Source organism: Gadus chalcogrammus, chromosome 8 (genome assembly GCF_026213295.1).
Source record: "Gadus chalcogrammus isolate NIFS_2021 chromosome 8, NIFS_Gcha_1.0, whole genome shotgun sequence".
Classification (NCBI taxonomy): Eukaryota; Metazoa; Chordata; class Actinopteri; order Gadiformes; family Gadidae; genus Gadus; species Gadus chalcogrammus.
In genome coordinates this window covers 3,086,396-3,102,371 of record NC_079419.1, presented here as the reverse complement: position 1 = coordinate 3,102,371, position 15,976 = coordinate 3,086,396, and the positions used below count along the sequence as shown (strand labels likewise).

At 44.4% G+C, this 15,976-nt stretch overlaps 1 protein-coding gene across 1 annotated transcript; it reads right to left on the bottom strand.

Moving 5' to 3' along the window:
• Nucleotides 1-68: 68 nt before the first annotated feature.
• pip4p1a (phosphatidylinositol-4,5-bisphosphate 4-phosphatase 1a) lies at nucleotides 69-15,883 on the bottom strand. The gene is made up of 7 exons (XM_056596029.1): nucleotides 15,570-15,883; nucleotides 13,742-13,935; nucleotides 11,054-11,160; nucleotides 8,740-8,845; nucleotides 7,972-8,024; nucleotides 6,162-6,252; nucleotides 69-3,540 (listed from the first exon to the last, which is right to left on the bottom strand). The coding sequence occupies exons 1-7, from the start codon at nucleotides 15,685-15,687 to the stop codon at nucleotides 3,397-3,399; spliced, it is 813 nt and encodes a 270-aa protein (XP_056452004.1). The 5' UTR covers nucleotides 15,688-15,883; the 3' UTR covers nucleotides 69-3,396.
• Between the last annotated feature and the right edge of the window lie 93 nt (nucleotides 15,884-15,976).

Here is a 15,976-nt window from a genome sequence, read left to right as displayed (position 1 = left end):
AATTAATTTTCTCTTTTGTATGACTAACAGATAGCCAGCTAACTGGCTACGTTGTTCCCTTTCTTTCTGTGATGAACATCGCATAGAATACATTTTAATTGGTAACTATTAACTAAATCAAATCCCATATCAATTTGACCCATTAAGCTAATAATGAAAAGAACATGTGGTTTTTTATTTAGTATTCATATTGCATGCCCATAAAAATAGAATTGAAAAAAAACAGGATTCAAGGCATTATATTGAAGCCATGTTGCACAACTCAGTTGCAACTGAAAGGAAGGCCAACTGAATTGAAAACCAACCATTCACTATAACACAAGGTTCAAGTACTGAAAAAAGGTGTGTGGGAACACAGAACACACCATCTTGAGCATAACCACATTTGACCTACTTTTGAGGACAAAAGACACTGGAAAGAAAATATTGGCCAAAAGCGCCAACATAAAACTGGTTGTAATAAAAGTGACGGCATAGACCTGTATTAAATAATAGAAATCTGGTTTTAATCAGTCATCACACAGTATACGAGTCGAGGAATATAATTGAATGTACTGGGGGAAATTGGCTCTGTAAACCATGGGTTCAACAGTGTGTTAAATTACATCTTATGATGTTGGTTATTATTATGTCAGCTACAAGTTTTATTGCATTTATGCCTTTCTCAAGATCGTAATACAGCCTGGAACGAGAAAGGCCGTGCTCTTAATAGAAAGAAGAAATGAAAGCAGTAGAATAAGGAAAGCAGTCCACTTCTAGACATCCAACACTACCAAGGACTGACCAAAACGACTATCTCCCTTGCGTCTTTCATTTCTTTTGTGTTGAATAATACAATCCAAAAACACCAGGACAACCTTGTCATACAATATGTCTTTATTTGTGTGTAAACAATATCTTGAGGAGTATCAGCCAGGTTCTGGGTAATTTGTGAACATGAATATTTAGTCACAAAATTAGAACACGATGCTGAGATGAAGGAAATATTTCAACAATTACTTATTTTTCCCCCCCTCAGCTATTCAGTTGCGGAATATTCAGGAGAAACTAAATGCTTAGATTTCCCTGAATAATCGCACTCCTTTGAGTGGCTCTCCCAATTGAATGTATTATCTTTCTTGCTCAAGACATCTCAGGAAAAGAATAAAGGCTCATGGCTGATTGAACAGGTACATCTGTTAAATTAAAGCCATCAGGGAAAACAAATTTGCTGATTTCTTTTTCTTTATTCGATTTTGATTTAAGGCCTTGAGAATTTGTTGAAATTGTCTCGCCTGGCCGTGATTTTCATGAATAACAAGGCCTTTATTGTCCGGCTCCCTCCGTTACCTTCATTCAACCCACTTGTCTCAGTAGATGCAGTGTTTTCACTGTAAGGTGCTGGATGCCAGTATATTATAATGTGTTAGTGGGCCATTATTCAGCACTGTGTTGCATGTAACTAGGACTAGACCGTGTGTGTGCGTGTGTGTGTGTTTGTGTGTGTCTCTCAGATTTGGACATAGAATAGTGTTGTCCAGAGGCTTAATAGGTTAGTAGGTCATCAAATTATTAAATATGTAACAAGAGAAGCGTTGCAAAAATAACCCTCTTTTAAAACAATAAATAAGAACATTTCTTCCAACAGTCACAGGAATAGTGTTAAAAGCACAGTAGTGCAACTCAATTAGCTTAGTCACGTACTTCACATCGACGACAAATATATTTACAATTAAGACAAAAATAAACACCTTGGAAAAGAAAATACAAATTAAACCTAGCACATTCTGAAAGACAGACAAGCTGCTAACAGAGTTGGATCAGGTGAGCACATTGTTACGGGATGTTTTGACAGGCCGGCAATTCAATATATCATATTTGGACGGAAATGTCCAAATGAATGCAACTTAAAATGCAAGCCAACACAGCACCAAATACCAACAGAACAGCACCACCTCTGGTCAAAACAGGTTATTGCAACGGGAGGGCTCAACTTAGCAACAAGTCATGACACTCGCTGAAGAACCCCCCCAGCATGTGGCATCACTTGGCATTCATTTGCTCAGACAGTGCAACAAAATATGTTTGACTAGAAATGGTGCCGTCCCGGTAAATTTAGCATTTGGGGACTCTGTAATCCGCATCGAAAGGACAATTCAACCAGGAAGCTTCAACGTAATTTCACGGCGGAGGCACCACTGTGAGTCCCCAACCCTTTCTCTGGGCATGTCGGCGATGTTACATCTCCAACCGCGCATCATGCGACTTGTTCTACTAATTTGGATTTGCAGGGACAGACACAACCAGCAGACCCACCTAACCTTTTGGATGCCCTTAACGGCTGGGAATGCTACGTTTCCCCCCATGTCCCCCAAATAACAAACGTACAGGTGAATGCCAAGACGTACTCGTGTGCATTCGTGGTTTGCCTCGTTTCCCGTGTTTATGCGTTTCCTCTTTGCGAATGCATGACACCGTTCCTTCAGATCCTTCTCACAACCGTGTTCCCCTTGTTGAGGCTTTAAAGCTTCTTTAGAACAAAGTGGGTCCCCAGGGCCTAATCCGACTGGAAAACATCACAGCATAGCTGGAAACCTTGCCATTTCTTCTAGCATAGGCCTTTCTCCTCCCCGCCCTCCCTCACCCTGCAACGTTCTCCTCAGATGTTTGTTTGAAACTGAGAAGTAAACACCTATCCCAAGCTTTTTTTTTTTTTTTTTTTTTTTTTTTAATCCTTTCAGGGTTCTTTTTTTATTACTGGCACAAATTCGCTTGAGTCATTTCGATGTTCAGAGTTCGGTTATTACGTCCCACGCAAAGCAATCCGACAAATAGCCCGGTGAAAAAATGTCCAAACATTGAAACGGTGATGGGGAATTCAAAGTAATAATTGTCGGCCATGTCGTTTCTTAAGACTGTATAACAGAGCTCACGGGCTGTTCGATTGGACGCCGGACTAGCCCTGGACTGAAGGACTCAGAGAGGAGAGCCAGCCGAAGGAGTTTAAAATGTTTAAATAAATAAAAGCCTACAACTGGCACAATATTCTGAACGCAGGTCTAGACTCACCGTGGGTAAACTCCCCCTCATAGCAGCCGGGGTCCCCCTCAGATGCTCACCTTCCCCTCGCCTTTTTGTCTTTCCAGAAATGCATGAAAAAATAATAATCACAAACTGAAAAAAAAAAAATGATTAGAGGAAGGGTGAGATCATCTACGATTCGGGATTTAAATAAATATGACTTTATAGGTTTTTTTTTTTTCGTTTTCTTTCTTTAAAGCTGTCTGTCCTCCTTCCGGTTCTGTCGCCCCCGGCTGGCTCCTCCTCCTCCTCCTCCTTGGGGGCGGGGCTACAGAGGCGGGACAGGAAGGGGGGAGCAGGGCTGGGCTGGTGGGCGTGGGGGGGGGAGAGGCGGTCCTATGTGTAGTTCTGGAGGGGCTGGCTGACCCTCATGCAGGCCCAGTAGAAGGCCCGGCCCAGCGTGAGCAGGGCCAGCAGCAGCACCACCACCCAGGACGCGTAGATACCCGGGTAGGTCTGCGCCTTCACCCACGTGCCCGCCTAGAGAGGGGGGGGGGGGGGGGGTGGACACAGACAGACGGATGGACAGGTAAGGTAGACGGATGGACAGGTAAGGTAGACAGGTTGGAGGGCTAGGCCTAAAAAAAAAAAAAAAAGGTTTGGTTCCTGTTTGTTGTCAGTTGAGGTCATGGGTAGGTAGGGAATTTATTTTATTTTTTCCAGCGGCAGCGAATGATAGGTTGTTTTCATTTAAAAACGAGAAAATTCGCTCATCAGATACAGAATAAAAAGGTGCTGTACAAAAACGAAAGTATAGTTAGCATCAAATATTATTATTATTATTATTTATTTTTTTAAAGCACATAAAATAATTTGGGTCGCACATAAATTGACAGGGTCGGTCGGAAACCGGAACCAAACCAAAAAAAATTGCAGGCCCTACGGCGTGGTTCTGATTAAGGGAATCAGTTAGTGCGAAGGTGCTCTCTGGTATACGAAAACATAGTTTCTAAAAAGATAGGCTGACCAAGGCACTCTTCTTGAAGGTAAAAAGCTTTTAATAAATAGGCTTAATCCTAATAGAATTCTTAAAAAGCTGCCAACATGTTTGGGCCATTGTAGGCCTTCATCAGGGGATGATCAATGAACAAGGTGTACCGGCGGGTAGAGCAAGTCATAGCTATTAGTAAACCTGCTCCAGCTGGTGGATGGACAGCTCAAAAGACAAGGAGGGACATGGAACGTTTCGGGAGGGATCCAATCTAAACTGATGTAGCTGTTGATGCTAAAGTGTTTGTGATTTAGCATTGTTTTTAACCCTAACCCTAACAGGTAGAATATAAAGAAGAAGAATAATCGAATTCTTCTGTTCATCTCAACTTTTTTTAATACTGTATAAAGCACTTTGTGGAGTATACTGAACTCCACAAAGTGCTTCTAAAAATCAATGCATTGGAGAAACTCATTGAGTTTGAGGTCGAAACGTCTTCACATTGAGATGTTCCTGTGTTAGCAAGCATAGACTGCAGTGGAGACTGTGTTTTGCTATGGCGTACATTAGGGCTGAACGATTTTAAGAAAAAATTGAAATTGCGATTTTTCTGGTAGAGATTGCGGTTTCGATTTCAACCACGATTTATTTTCTTTAAATCAAGTTTCAGTATAAATTAATATAACCAATGAATTCCATTAAGGTAATGCAATAATGAAAACTGCTGGCAACAGATTTCAAATGCAAGACTGTTTATTCAAGTACCTAAGAAACAACAACCAAAAAAGTCAAATAAAAAGGGAGCCCTCTTTCTTAAGTAAACTTGCTTCAATGGCTCATCAGCATCAAAATAATTGCACTTTTGTAAAAAAAAAAAAAAAAAAAAAAAAAAAATTATAAAAAAAAAAAAATTAAAAAAACCGCAGCTTTGACGATCCCAAAATCGTAATGCTTGAGATCGCGATTTTCGGTCGAAAACGATAGATCGTTCAGCCCTAGCGTACATGGTGTGTGGAGTTAGAAACCTTCTGATAAATACAGTCTCAGAATACATACAAAAAGTCACAAAAAAAAGATCTGAAGACATCTGTTCTGCAGACGGGTATAAAGAGTCGTTTGGTTTAATCGAAAACAAATTGAAAAACTACCGATGACTACATTCTCAGAATACACCCAAAAAGTTCCCCAAAAAAAGACATGCAAAAAATCTATTCTGAAGACGAGAATAGAGACATGTTTCTTGTTCATCCAAAATGAATTAAAAACCTACTGATAGCTACATTCTGAAAATAAACCCAAAAAGTTCCCCAAAATAAAAAAAATACATAAAAATCAGTTCTGCAGACGAACGCAGTGATATGTTTGTGTCTATTCGAAAACAAACAAACGCACGTGTAGGTGTGTGTTTGTGTGCGCGTCTCTCTCTCTCGCTCCCTAGTGGAAACACCGTTGTACCGTTGTAAACTCTTTACCTGTGCCAGGAGGGAGCTACTTGCAGATGCTGTTTATCAAAGGAGAATTAACCACAGGAAAAAAACACAGCCGAGTTGCTGTGGGAGACAACCATGATCCAAGAAATGAATAAATAGCGGTGAAAATATGCTGCGAAATAAACGTTCTCCAAACACCCTGGAGGTTAGTTTGTCTTCGCTGCTCCAGTAAATGTAGTGTGAAGCCTGCGATTAGTCACTCGGCACTCAAGGGCATAACATTCTCCCTGACAACCGTCACTGGGGACCTCCGACAGTGCCGCAAATTATTTTGCCGGCGTTTGGCAGCAATCTTCCTAAAAGTTTGTTTGGGGAGAAACACGACTCGACCCCTTGGTATAGATTGCCATCCTTCCAAAAAGCGCGCGGATAAGGTAAACATCTGGGGAGCATGCTTGGAATCGAGGTGTCAAATGCTTTTAGGAGTTAATTCATAGAATTATTATTTCTCCTTTTGGGTTGTAATTTTGCAGTGACTGCAATTATCTGCGTGCATCCTTTTTGTCAGAGTGGCCATCTGTACAGCCCACAGCTATCTGAAATCCACGATTTGGCTGTAGGGACAGACTGAATGGCAATGCGGTATAAAAACGCACCGACTATTAGTTACACGTCATTCAATATTTCTCCCTTCACCCTGAAGGCGGGTAAAGAAGAAGAGGAGGAGGTCATCAACTCACCATCAGCCCAGCGCTCGCAATGGAGAACAGCAAGCATAAAAGAAAACACCACAAGCTCCGCCTCCGGGGGTACCTCTGACCAATAGAGGAGCTGTGTGTGTGGAGGGGGGGGGGGGGGGGGGGGAGAGAATAGATTAGCTGGACGGATGCACAATAGCTCCACTGGGCATACATACAACATCAGCCTTTCAATGGTCCCTTTCACTACAAACTATCTTTTAGTTGGGTCATACCTAAATCTAATACATTAATCAATTATACAATTTGTATTCAAACGCTTCAAATGATTGGAATTGACATTAAGTCATACGAACAATAAAGTCAGATTCCAAAGGACGGTTTTACTGGTGTAAAAGGAGCTTAGGTGTAGCGAGATCGCTCCACAAAGCACCTTAATACGGTTAACACTTTTCCTATAAGGGTACGTCATTTGACCATGGGTTAACGCAGCAGTAAACATTAACTCACAATTAACTCTGTTTACTTACGTTCTAGTAATCTTTTACTAACGTGTTCGTGTTTACTAATCGTTTCATGTGAACTAAGGTAATGGTATTCATGTTAACCAAGGAATTGCTTTCGACATTTAACCTTTATGCCAATCGCCTATTACCATGGCGTGGACGGGGAATAGGGTTCTCGGCCCGTGGAGATAAACAACCCAAGGCTCTAACCCACCAAACAGACATTTTTCCCCACAGGGATTGTTAACCCGGTGACATTTATGAAATGTGTGTAAACACTCATAAAGGTCACTGGAAGGGCTGTGGTTGATGGGGGGGGGGCTGTTTAATCTCCCGAACAGGTGACACGTTTGGATTTATAGCGTACCGAGACCTCTGCTCAATCCTTCACCGTCCTGCAAGATAGACTCTAGATGTCAGCGAAGGGGCAGTGCAAAAATATATAAAAGAACTACAAGTCTATTATTATGTCCTAAAGATCCAAAAAAAAAAAAAAAAAAAAAAAAAACACACGGCCTGCATCGACTTCTTTTACTCTTCGAGAAAAGTTTGAATATGCTCCACACAAATTGACGCGATATCCTTGGTCAAGACGGGCCGTGGGCGATGGTGTACTGCATCCAGCCCCCGAGTCTCAAGGCACCCATGTTAACATGGAAGTACGTCCCAGTGAGTGGTCTCGTCTGCCTTTAATTCTCCATCAATGAGTGGCTGGGGAGAGACTGGAGCCAGGAACCACCTGCTCCCAGACAGCACGGTGTTGAACACGCACACCGACCGGCTGGCGAAACAGCGGCGAGACGCCAAAAAAACAAAAAACATAGCGGTGGACGGATGGAGCCAAAGTTTCGGCGAATCGGTTATAGCGCGCTCTCTTCATCTACAAACTTTTATTACAGCTACGCTTGATGTGGAGAAAAGCGAATGTTCATTGATTTCCGTTGCACCTCTGCAACGTCAGCGAGAAGGCTGCGAACCCCCCCGCCACCCCTCCTTACAGCAAGCCCAGTAAGAAAAGCAGCTCGGAGCTGTCTAGAGATTTCTGTTTGTTCGCGTGTGAAGCCCGGGCGGGGTCAATACTCAGGCAGCGCAGAAGCCAAGACTTCAAAGCGTTTGACTCTTGAAGGAGGATTCGCCATGCTGAAGAGTGGTACAACAGCTCCCCTACAGGAAGGTGTGAGCGTGTGCACCTTCTGCAGCTCTTTAGCGGAGCTCATGCACATTGCACACCGGGTGTCAGATCCTTGACCCGCGCAATGATTGCATGAATCCATCGGGAAGCTCTGGGGGTCAACGGGTGGGGTGTGTGTGAGGCTGTAATGGATGAATGGCTCATTGCTACTTACACTTTCCTGCAATGTGGGCAGCGGGCCAACGTCCTGTCAGTGAACTCTGTCCACTGAGGGAGAAGGAGGACAACTTTAGACTCGCTGAACAAGAGTCGTGGAGTTTGCTCTAAGAATATATTTAACATTTCTAGGAGAAAGATTTAGTCACTGCTATTTAAGGCCAATGTTTTAAGCTCGTCACGTCACTCGTAGAGATCCAACACATAGAAAATGGAGAATATTAGGATATTTTTTCCAAGACTTGCAGTGTGCAACTTAAATCGCTGCAGCCATCACTTATTTTTTTTCTCAGAATGTAATTTTCCCACCCTTTCCCCAAAGACAATTGATTTAGAGACACAAATATTGATTGATTGAGCTGTGGGGAGGGATTGATTTTATTGTTCCAGACAAAGAGAGCGATGTGATGGCTGCGGTGATGAAATTCCAAATTCGTGTGAACAAAAAGCGTCGGCTCAGTAGAATAAGTTTTATAACGCAAGGCAAGATTTGCAAGGAGCCAATCCACAACGCATCGCTTTGTCATCGAGCAGACGCCGTCATCCAAAGCGACTTACAAAGTGTGGCTTGAAACCAAACCATCAAATTTAGAGTTACTTCAAAAAACGTTTGATTGCTGAAAGGGCATGTTCCTTAAAACAAGGGGGGGGGGCATGGGCCAGGCCTTGCATTAAAACGGCTTATCATGGCTCAACCTATTGTGACAGTGGTACATTAACTGGTCAGGTGTGTGTTTTTAGAGTGTTGTGGAGGGAAGAGGCCTACCAGGAAGGTGTTGCTGCAGTGTCCACAGGAGACTCGGGCCCCCGCGGGCTGAGGGTCCGGGCTGGCCGGCCCCGGGTGCACCGGGCCTAGGTTGATTATCCTTTTACTGGGGGGGGGGGGGCACACACACACACACACACACACACACACACAGACACACGCGTTAGAAAATGCCTGGCAGGCACTGCAACTTTGTTTTGGAGATAAGGGATCGACTCTACGGGTTTGATGTGAACCCCTGGACGGCGCCGACGTCCTGCCGGCGAAGCGTGTGACAGATCAGAACAGCTTCCGAGCCACTGCCCCCTGCAGCCTCAGGCGGGACTTTTGTTTCGCTCTCGAATTTAAAAGAATTATATCGCTTTGGCCGCTCTGAAACCACACTTCAATCACAGCAACGTGGCTTTTCAGGGTTGCAATGGCACTACGATGCCCAAGAGGCCAATTAGTAATGGTTCAAGTCGGTACTGATGTTAATATGGTGCTACCATGCCCCGTTTGGATTTTTGCGGATAAATATACGCCTCACCCAATCACGGCTGTAGTGCAGCCTTCACAACAACACCACCACTTCATTTAGTCATACTGTGAGCAAATTGAAAGATCATTAGAAGTAAATGTACTCATTGCTCTTTCTGCCTTCCAATGGCCAACAAGCACATGTTCTTCAAAGAAGAAGCGTGCCATGCGCCAATGATCTTCAAGGCTATTGATTATGTTTTGGCCTTTCAAAAGGTTTGGCCAGAAACGTTTTGTATTATGAAAGTGCACCTCTTGGTTGATTGTACCTGACAATTTAAATAAATTACGATGAGCCAGTGGCAGAATCCTGTTGTTCGCCAAGTTGCCAACAGCGTGCTTAATGTAGTACACAAGTATAAACAAACATCGCAGGATTAAGCACTACTGCACCTTTTTACATAGAATGCATATGTATCCCGATCTCTCTACACCACATAAATTGCCAGCATGGCTTTGGGGGTTGACGAAATTCATGGTCTATTTGCTGTTTGAGAGATTTCAACTGAGTCGGATACTTATCGTAACCGAACACAGCACCGAGCCGAGTCAATTGTCTGTGCACTGTGCAGCTATGTGTCATCAGACTCATTACCATTGAACTAGGACAGGAACAAAAGCATATCTTTTTGCCTCACTCCCTACTATTTGGATCCCTCTCCCTTTCCCTCTCCTATGCGCTGCAGCGAGCTATCGCAGGCAACACATGAGCTATCTTTAAACCTCCCCTCTGCATTTGTTTTCCTTAATTGCGCATTAGCAATTTGAATAAAAGGATTAATTTTCTGCAGGGACGTTTATGCCTTTAAGAATCTTTCCACAAAGACTTTGTAATCGCTCCTCAATGCCCAACTACATCCTACGATTCCCCTCTTTCAAAAGCTGCTGATCATCATGCCTGTCTTCTTTCTCTCCTGACCTTCATCACGTGACGAGGGAGCAGTCACGCGCCTTGCATTGTTCTGGCCCCAGAAAAAACCTCCAACCGACAGGTCACACATACTGACCGCATGGAGAGGATTATAAGGCTGGAAAAGGCACACGCTGATGCATACTCTGTCGTCTGGTGCCACTCACAGTCTCCAAGGTCAGTAGACTAGTCTCCATGAAAGGACATCCTGCACTTTGCAGTTCCCAATCAGTGCTCAACCCTTTCTCGGTCTTTCGAGCCAACGTCAGCCACTTTCATTGATTAACGTCTTATTAACGTTGCTATCCGGCCCGCGTTGCTGTGAGTCATGGGAACACGGGAGCTCTCAGGTGCGACACTCTGATCCCACGAGATCCTTCGCAGGCTGTAGGACACAGAGCGCACTGCAGAACATTTACTGTTAAAGCCCAGGAAAAGAAAAATGGAGGTTCTCGCTGACATAAAACGCACCAAGCGAGACGCTTCGTTCCCGTTGATAGCGATTACAAAACATCCACCCCCAGCTCCAAAAAAGCCTTCCTTGTGATCAGCGTCTGATAGTGCACACGTAACAGGCCAAAAAAATACAGCTATTATTATGTTTGAACAGCCTCACAGACATATGGTCCTTTGAATTTTATCAGACCATCTTGTGCACAGCGCCCCCTGCTGCTGACTTAGCGTCATATCAACACGATCCAGGACAGGGTCCCAGTATGCCTGCTGAGGACACAGTGGACCACTCAGGCGTGCTTCATCGTCTTCCTCTTCACTACAAACAGCTGATGGCCACACTTACCGTAACAAACGGTCATGTTAAAAAAACGCACAAATCAATCCGAAGCTCTCCCTCTCACACACGCAAAGAGACGCACAAACACAAACCAGTACGGCCGGGGACAGGCGATCCGCTGCGAGGTGACTTTGCAGATGAGGAGACAGTTGCAGGGGCAGCGCACATACTTCTTCCCAGCCGGGGCGTTCTTGATAGGCTATGAATGGAGAGAGGAGGAGGAGGAGGAGGAGGAGGAGGAGGAGGAGGAGGAGGAGGAGAAAGAGAAAGAGAAAGAGAAAGAGAAAGAGAAAGAGAGAAAGAGAGAGAACGTAGAAGGAGAGAGAAAAGAGAGGTATAAAAGGGAGTGAAAAATAATAACATGTCCAACCGATAATCACCATCAACCAATAAGTGCAACAGTGAACTCTCTTGCGATTTCACCACAATCTGATTGCTTTGATCGAGGCTCAAGCCATCACCAACGACTCCTGGTGTCCGAACATGACAGACAAAAGGACCAACCAGTTGTTGGTCCTTTTGCATGAAACAAGCTTTTGCCTGACGGCGGCAAGTTATAGCACATATCCAGAACCCTGAATACTGTCGAGGGAGCAAAAGAAATGACTCATCCTGATAACCAACCCAAAAGGGCGCCTCTGTCACTAAGCTTTAGGCCCAAACCCATTTCTACCCTTTACCCCTTCCCCCTCCCCTTGTTTTGAAGGGGTAAGAAATGGGATTGGGCCTTAGGCCCAATCCCATTTCTACCCCTTATCCCTTCCCCTTACCCCTTCAAAACAAGGGGGAGGGGTAAGGGGAAGGGGTAGAAATGGGATTGGGCCTTAATGTGCTGCTGGACAACAATGGAACTCTACACCCTCCAAACAGGCTGCCCAGGGTACTCGTGAGGCCGCCTATGGTAATTAAATTGGGAGATGGGGCGCAAAAAAATAAATAAATAAGGGTGTCATATCGCCATGCAATTCCAAAAGAAACCCAGGGTTAACAAGAATTAGTGAATCATGTTATTGCAATTTTTCCAACAGATTAAACAGCCACTGCTGTGTGCATGTTGGAGATTACATTGTGGGCAGAAAGATAGCCGAGTAACCCTGTGTGTGAGGTGGCCGTGCATGCGTGCGTGCATATACTATCAGCTGAAACCAGGGTTTGACAAAGTGTTTTGTCGACTAAGACATACGATGTAGCAATTAGTTATGGTACGAAACCCAGTATTTATTAATTTACACATGCAATATATTTGTTCACACTTTCTAAGAGCCATTATTGTAACAAACAACATGGTTGTATGAAAAAATTAAATTCCACTCCCTTCGCATGCTCCAATAAAATGTACTTTTCTGGGGCCACTTGAAACCTCTACTGCAGTACATGCAAAGGCACATTTCTTATCTATAAAATCGTATAGACAGCTGGGATAGAACCGTAAACTAACAGCTTTTGCAAAGCATTTAAGACTAATTACTCTTTTAATGCATCACCCGATCAACTGACTGCAGCCTCGATTGATTCTTCACTCATTACTAATCTACCGTTGTCTAATCACTTAATCTAACATAACCATGAGTTTTTTCTTCTTTGCTACCATCGTATGGAAATCAAGCTGCTTTAGATCTCTGGAAAGTCTTATCTCAGGACGACTTCGCCTGTCAGGGGAGAACGGTAAGAGGGAGTGAAACTAGTGATTTAAAGCCATTATGTAGAGGCGTGATGAGAGTCTCTGAATATCAATCCACCTCAAAGATTGCCAGGGGTCCTCCCATTACACTAGCTGCTCCTATTACAGCTGCCTAGTCCAATCGCTAGACACTTTCCCATGGCAATCATGTCAGAGTAGCCCTAAATAACTACTAATCGAGCTGAGTACAATAAATTGAACAATCACCCTGATTACCAACTTCCCCAAACCACCACCACCAGAGAAACCAAGAACAAACAATGGGGAAAAGAGAGCGAGGCGATAGGCCTATATAAGCCTGGCTGTGGTCTGATAAGGAAACGGATATGTGGTGCACGGCTTTTTAAGCCCATATTGCATGGGAAAGGTTGTTTATAACAACTATAAATAGAGTTGGACCCAGTGTTAGTGATAGCAGTGGTCGTAGAAGTAACAACCACATTGCATCAGGACATTCGAATCATTTTGCAACCTATTTTTCACGTGGATTGTGTTTTTGTTTCTCTTGTATAATTGGGATGGCTAGTACTGCCCCCTTGTGTACACATGGCATGGAAGTGTTACTGCGGCACCTCTGCAAAGATCACTGCAAGCACTGTGCACAGATTTGTGAATCAATACGTAGTAGTAGTAGTAGTACTCTTACTGGTCCCCCTCCTGTTAGTTTCACCAATCAGATTTTAGATGAATAGTCTAAAGATTGATAGACAATGTCAAATCCCTTCACTTTCTACCCCTTCATATATTGGACACATTAAAACTAGTTTCGACCAATCATGTGGCTGGAGGCGGGGTCTGTAAGTGCATAATTGTCTATACAGCGAAGACAAACTCAGCCAGCACAAGTAAAATGTAAAATTAAATTTAAAAAAAAGTGTGTATAAAGGTTTGAGGACACTTTGTAGGCTGGAGAAGTCCACATATTCAAATCCTTCTGAAAGCTTTATCACTTGGCTGAGTAAGTTTAAATCAATAGAATATCTGTGAAACTCAAACAGGAAAACAAGGCATTACTCCGCCCCTTTGAGATTCAGGTTCCTGCCCCCCCCCCCAAAAGGCCTCCTACAACAGTGAAGAGCTCCCCAGATAATAACCCTACCGTGGCCTCGTTGCACACGCCGCACTTCACCACATGCTGGTGGATCTTGCCCTCCACCGAGATCAGGCTCTGGCACACGCGGCAGCTGATGACGGGGGCGCTGCCGCTCTCTGGCGAGGTGAGCGGGGAGTAGGGCGGGGGGTCCTCCCCTAGGAGCACGGAGGGCTGGGATGGACTGGGGAACGGCGGGAAGCCTGGGGGGGGGGGGGGGGGGGTCCACAAAGAGCGACAGAGAGAGACAGAGAGAGGAGATGTAGCAGAGCGATTTGAGGGATGGGGCTTCAAGGTTAGCTTGAAGATTAGTAATAGAACCCAAGATTACATGTGTTTTTGCTGCCATCTTAAAAGGTTTAAAAGCCCTTCTTACAAGTTAAGAACGTGCAATGTGGGCTAATCTCTGCACTTTACTCTGTTTCTGATGTATAACACTCGATTCATCGCCCTTTATATCCTTCATTCAAATGTTGCTTGCTTAAAACCAAACCGCTATCGGTCATCAAATAAGGAAATGCTCAATGATTATCCGTTTTTTAGTACCTTGTTCATTGGCAGCTCAGCTTTAACCTTAAGATGGAGCAGACAGCCAAATATGATAAGAAAGACCCTGTCGATAGCTTGCACGTGTTGCAGAGAGACGATGGGGAGAGTGTAAGGGGGAATTACAACAAGTTGACAACTCAAAACCGCTGAAAGTCAGTGTTTGAGTAAGAAGATTCCCCTGAGGCTTTCTGGAACTGGATTTACAGACCTGCATTTATATTATTGCATCAGGTAGGAGGTACAGACCATTGACCAATGTGACACCCAAAGGCAGCCATTTGAACTATTTCCAGTGCAGTCCGATGACTTTGCGACAGTGGGAAGAGAGTGGACTCGAGTGCACAGAGAGCAGCATTCACCTAGTACGAAGGAATAATCAGGGATCCAACTCACGAGGGACTGCTGCTCGTTTGCTAGAGTTAACTCTCACGACAAATGACTTAAGTTGGGATTAACAAGGAAATGTGATTTGGTCCAGTGTATGAGGAAGGAGCTTTGTAAATACATTGCTTGTGGAATGCAGACAGGGCCTGTTGTTGGAACGAATAAGTGTGTAAGTCAGAAGGGAACGGAAGGGACACCTGTAGTCAAGTGGGACACACCTATTTTAATGCTGTTACACAACAGTTGACCCTTGCTGATCCATGGGCCTTTCTGACAAGCTAAAGCTAAAAACTGAACGCAGGAAAGCTTAAGAATCGTGTATGCAAACGTATCTATACTCTTATGACCAAGCAATTATCTAAACAGTCATCTGGCAGTTAAGGACGTTCAGTGTTTTATCAAAATGACAATCCTACAAGTCCTACAGCAATATGTCAAGCATCTCATCCGGCCTATCAACATACCTTTTACAATCAAACACATGGCGGCCACATTACTGCGAACCGCCTATTGTTAGAATTGTGACGATACAACAGATGACCTGCATCACTAAATAGTCAAACAGGTATCATGCTGCCACGCAGAGCTAATGTAGACTTAGCATAGCAGCTCGCTAGGTTACCATTTCTAACATCCAAGAACCGACTTGGCTTAGATGATGCAAGCACACAGCTGGATGTATATGTTGTAAATCGTGCACCACATATACTCTCAGTTGTATCCCGTGTTCTAAAGACACAATTTCAGATTTTCGGGTTGCTTGATACGCGCAACATAGATGCAACCAGGCCGGTTCTTTGTCGCTGTCACATCGGCTAAGCTAGCTAATGCTAACTAGGATGCCAAGTCAGTGGAGGAGGATAGGTTCGGGTGGCGGCGGGAGGAGCGCCCGATGGATACTCACTTTGTGGTTTGTTGGGCGCACCGTAGGGTGCCGCTCCGGGAGACACCCCGCCGTTCCCGCTGCCGAGCGCGCCATCTCCTAGGTCTGACAGTAGCGGAGACCTCTCGCCGTCCGCCATACCGAGAGCAAAGGCGTGGGGAGTGGGGCCGTGGATTGTAACGATACGGTGTTGTATTGTTGTGTCGGAAATGCACGCGTCACATGATCACCCCACCACTACATCTGCCGCTGCGGTAATGATACGTGGAGGCGGTGTACGCCCCCAGCCACAGGCCCTTGGATCAGGATGAGGACGCTCATGATGAGGCAAATATTATGGAACAGAATTGATATCGGATTCGGTCTCGCATTGTGTCTACCAATACTGATGATAATCCAATACTAGTGATATAATAACAAAACAAATG

Excerpts from the sequence above, each read along its gene's own strand:
- pip4p1a (XM_056596029.1), bottom strand. The coding sequence starts at position 15,687 with ATGGCGGACGGCGAGAGGTCTCCGCTACTGTCAGACCTAGGAGATGGC. Across the intron at positions 13,936-15,569 it reads TGCGCCCAACAAACCACAAA|GCTTCCCGCCGTTCCCCAGT; the intron begins GTGAGTATCCAT and ends CCCCCCCCCCAG. Across the intron at positions 11,161-13,741 it reads GCGTGTGCAACGAGGCCACG|CCTATCAAGAACGCCCCGGC; the intron begins GTAGGGTTATTA and ends CTCCATTCATAG.